At 35.3% G+C, this 2,229-nt stretch overlaps 1 protein-coding gene across 1 annotated transcript in view; it reads right to left on the bottom strand.

Annotated features, from left to right (window-relative positions):
- Nucleotides 1-1,993: 1,993 nt before the first annotated feature.
- The window catches only part of LOC117101316 (1-phosphatidylinositol 4,5-bisphosphate phosphodiesterase beta-4-like), a 24,718-nt gene continuing 24,482 nt past the window's right edge, over nt 1,994-2,229 (bottom strand). The window contains exon 6 of the mRNA XM_033241282.1: nt 1,994-2,116. Within this exon, the coding sequence (XP_033097173.1) occupies nt 1,994-2,116 (123 nt within the window). The remainder of the gene's footprint in view (nt 2,117-2,229) is intronic.

Raw genomic sequence — 2,229 nt, 5'->3', positions numbered from 1 at the left:
TCTACTGCTTTTATTATACTGCCCTCATTGGAGCTTCCAAGATTACGAGAACAAACCTCATGATATTTTTATGATAATCGAATATCTGTATCTGTATGTATGTATGTATGATATGTTTGTCTATGTTTAAAGATAATAAGCAATTGTCTAAATGTGATTCAGAGATCATAATATTGCTCCTTGGCTGTTTGCACCAAAAACTGCTTGTAAAGATACAGTCAACTTTTAGTTTTCATTATCCAGTTTCAATGGCAGCCATTTTACTTCACTTTTTCGTTAAATGAGAAGATTATTTTTTATTGAAGATACTGTATGTCTTAATAAACCAATAATAACCATTGCTGAAACATAGCAATTAACTATACTAAATTATTGGTATATCAAGCGATAACTTCAATCAAATATTTTATGAAACCAGAGAAAATTCTTTGAGAATTTAAAAATTATTAGAATGATCTGAGTATAAAGGACCTAAGGTGCACAAACAGTACAAGCGAAAATTTTGCGGAAATGAAATTCTTATCCTGTAAGGTTCACCTGTACATGGATTTTAGATATCAAAAATGTACTTATCAACAAATTGTTTAAATCTATGTTTAAGTATTTAAGCCCTATTCTTTACAATAATTTATTCTAGGATTTGCTTTGTCAGATCTGATAATCCTAGTTTGAAGGGGCTGATTAGGGATAGAACAGATAAATAGCGAATAGACCAGGTAAATGGGAAACATAACAGGTAAATGGGGAACAAACCAGGTAAATGGGGAACGGAACAGGTAAATAGAGAACAGACCAAGTAAATGAGCAACAGACCACGTAAATAGGGAACAGACCAGTAAAATAGGAAACAAACCAAGTAAATAAGAAACAGACCAGGTAAATGGGAACAGAACAGGTAAATAGAGAACAGACCAGGTAAATGGGCAACAGACCACGTAAATAGGCAACAGACCAGGTAAATAGGAAACAAACCAAGTAAATAGGAAACAGACCAGGTAAATGGGAACAGAACAGGTAAATAGAGAACAGACCAAGTAAATGGAAAACAGAAATGTACATATCAACAAATTGTTTAAATCTATGTTTAAGTATTTAAGCCCTATTCTTTACAATAATTTATTCTAGGATTTGCTTTGTCAGATCTGATAATCCTAGTTTGAAGGGGCTGATTAGGGATAGAACAGGTAAATATCGAATAGACCAGGTAAATGGGAAACAGACCAGGTAAATGGGGAACGGAACAGGTAAATGGGGAACAGAACGGTAAATAGAGAACAGACCAAGTAAATGGGGAACAGACAAGTAAATGGGAACAGACCAAGTAAATGGAAAAGAGACCAGGTAAATGGGCAACAGACCACGTAAACAGAACAGGTAGATAGGGAACAAACCAAGTAAATAGGAACCAGACCAAGTAAATGGAAAACAGACCACGTAAACAGGGAACAGGCCAGGTAAATAGGAAACAGACCAGGTAAATGGGGAACAGACCAGGTAAATGGGCAACAGACCATGTAAATAGGAAACAGACCAGGTAAATAGGGAACAAACCAAGTAAATAGAGAACAAACCAAGTAAATAGAGAACAGACCAAGTAAATAGAACAAACCAAGTAAATGGAAAACAGAACAGGTAAACAGAGAACAGACCAAGTAAATGGAAAACAGACCAGGTAAATGAGGAACAGACCTGGTAAATGGGCGAACTAAGTAAGTAAATGGGGAACAGAACAGGTAATGATAAACAGACCACGTAAATGGGAAACAGACCAGGTAAATGGGGAATGGAAAATTGGCAGGAGAAACTGAAAGTAGGGAAAGAAGTTGTAATTGGGAAAAAGAGGATGGCAATAGATGGTAGAAATGAGAAATGCCAGGAGATGAATAGGAAAGAAAGATGAGAAAACATGGACTGTGAGTACATAATTATGGAAAGGGCACAAATGCTACATGTAAACGTAAGAATAGGGAATGGATACTAAAGTCTAGTTTTCCTAACTTTGCCGATTTGTCAATGACGAATCAGAGAGCATTCCAAATACATTGGTGACAGCTATATAGGGTAGCGATTGCTGTAGTGACAGTGTAGTAAGTTTATAGAAACTAGGCTTAATAGGCTAAATTGGAAAAGAAGTTGTTAATAAATATAAGGAAATTCAATAAATAAAAATTTCTTGCAAACCAACATTTGTTTCTGTAGACATTAAGATGTGTATAAGAGACAGGTCAG

The sequence above is a fragment of the Anneissia japonica genome, unplaced genomic scaffold, assembly GCF_011630105.1.
Source record: "Anneissia japonica isolate Jap-2015-1 unplaced genomic scaffold, ASM1163010v1 scaffold3709_len703521_cov189, whole genome shotgun sequence".
Lineage (NCBI taxonomy): Eukaryota > Metazoa > Echinodermata > Crinoidea > Comatulida > Comatulidae > Anneissia > Anneissia japonica.
Note: the sequence above shows the minus strand (reverse complement) of the source record. Positions and strands in the feature narration are given on the sequence as shown.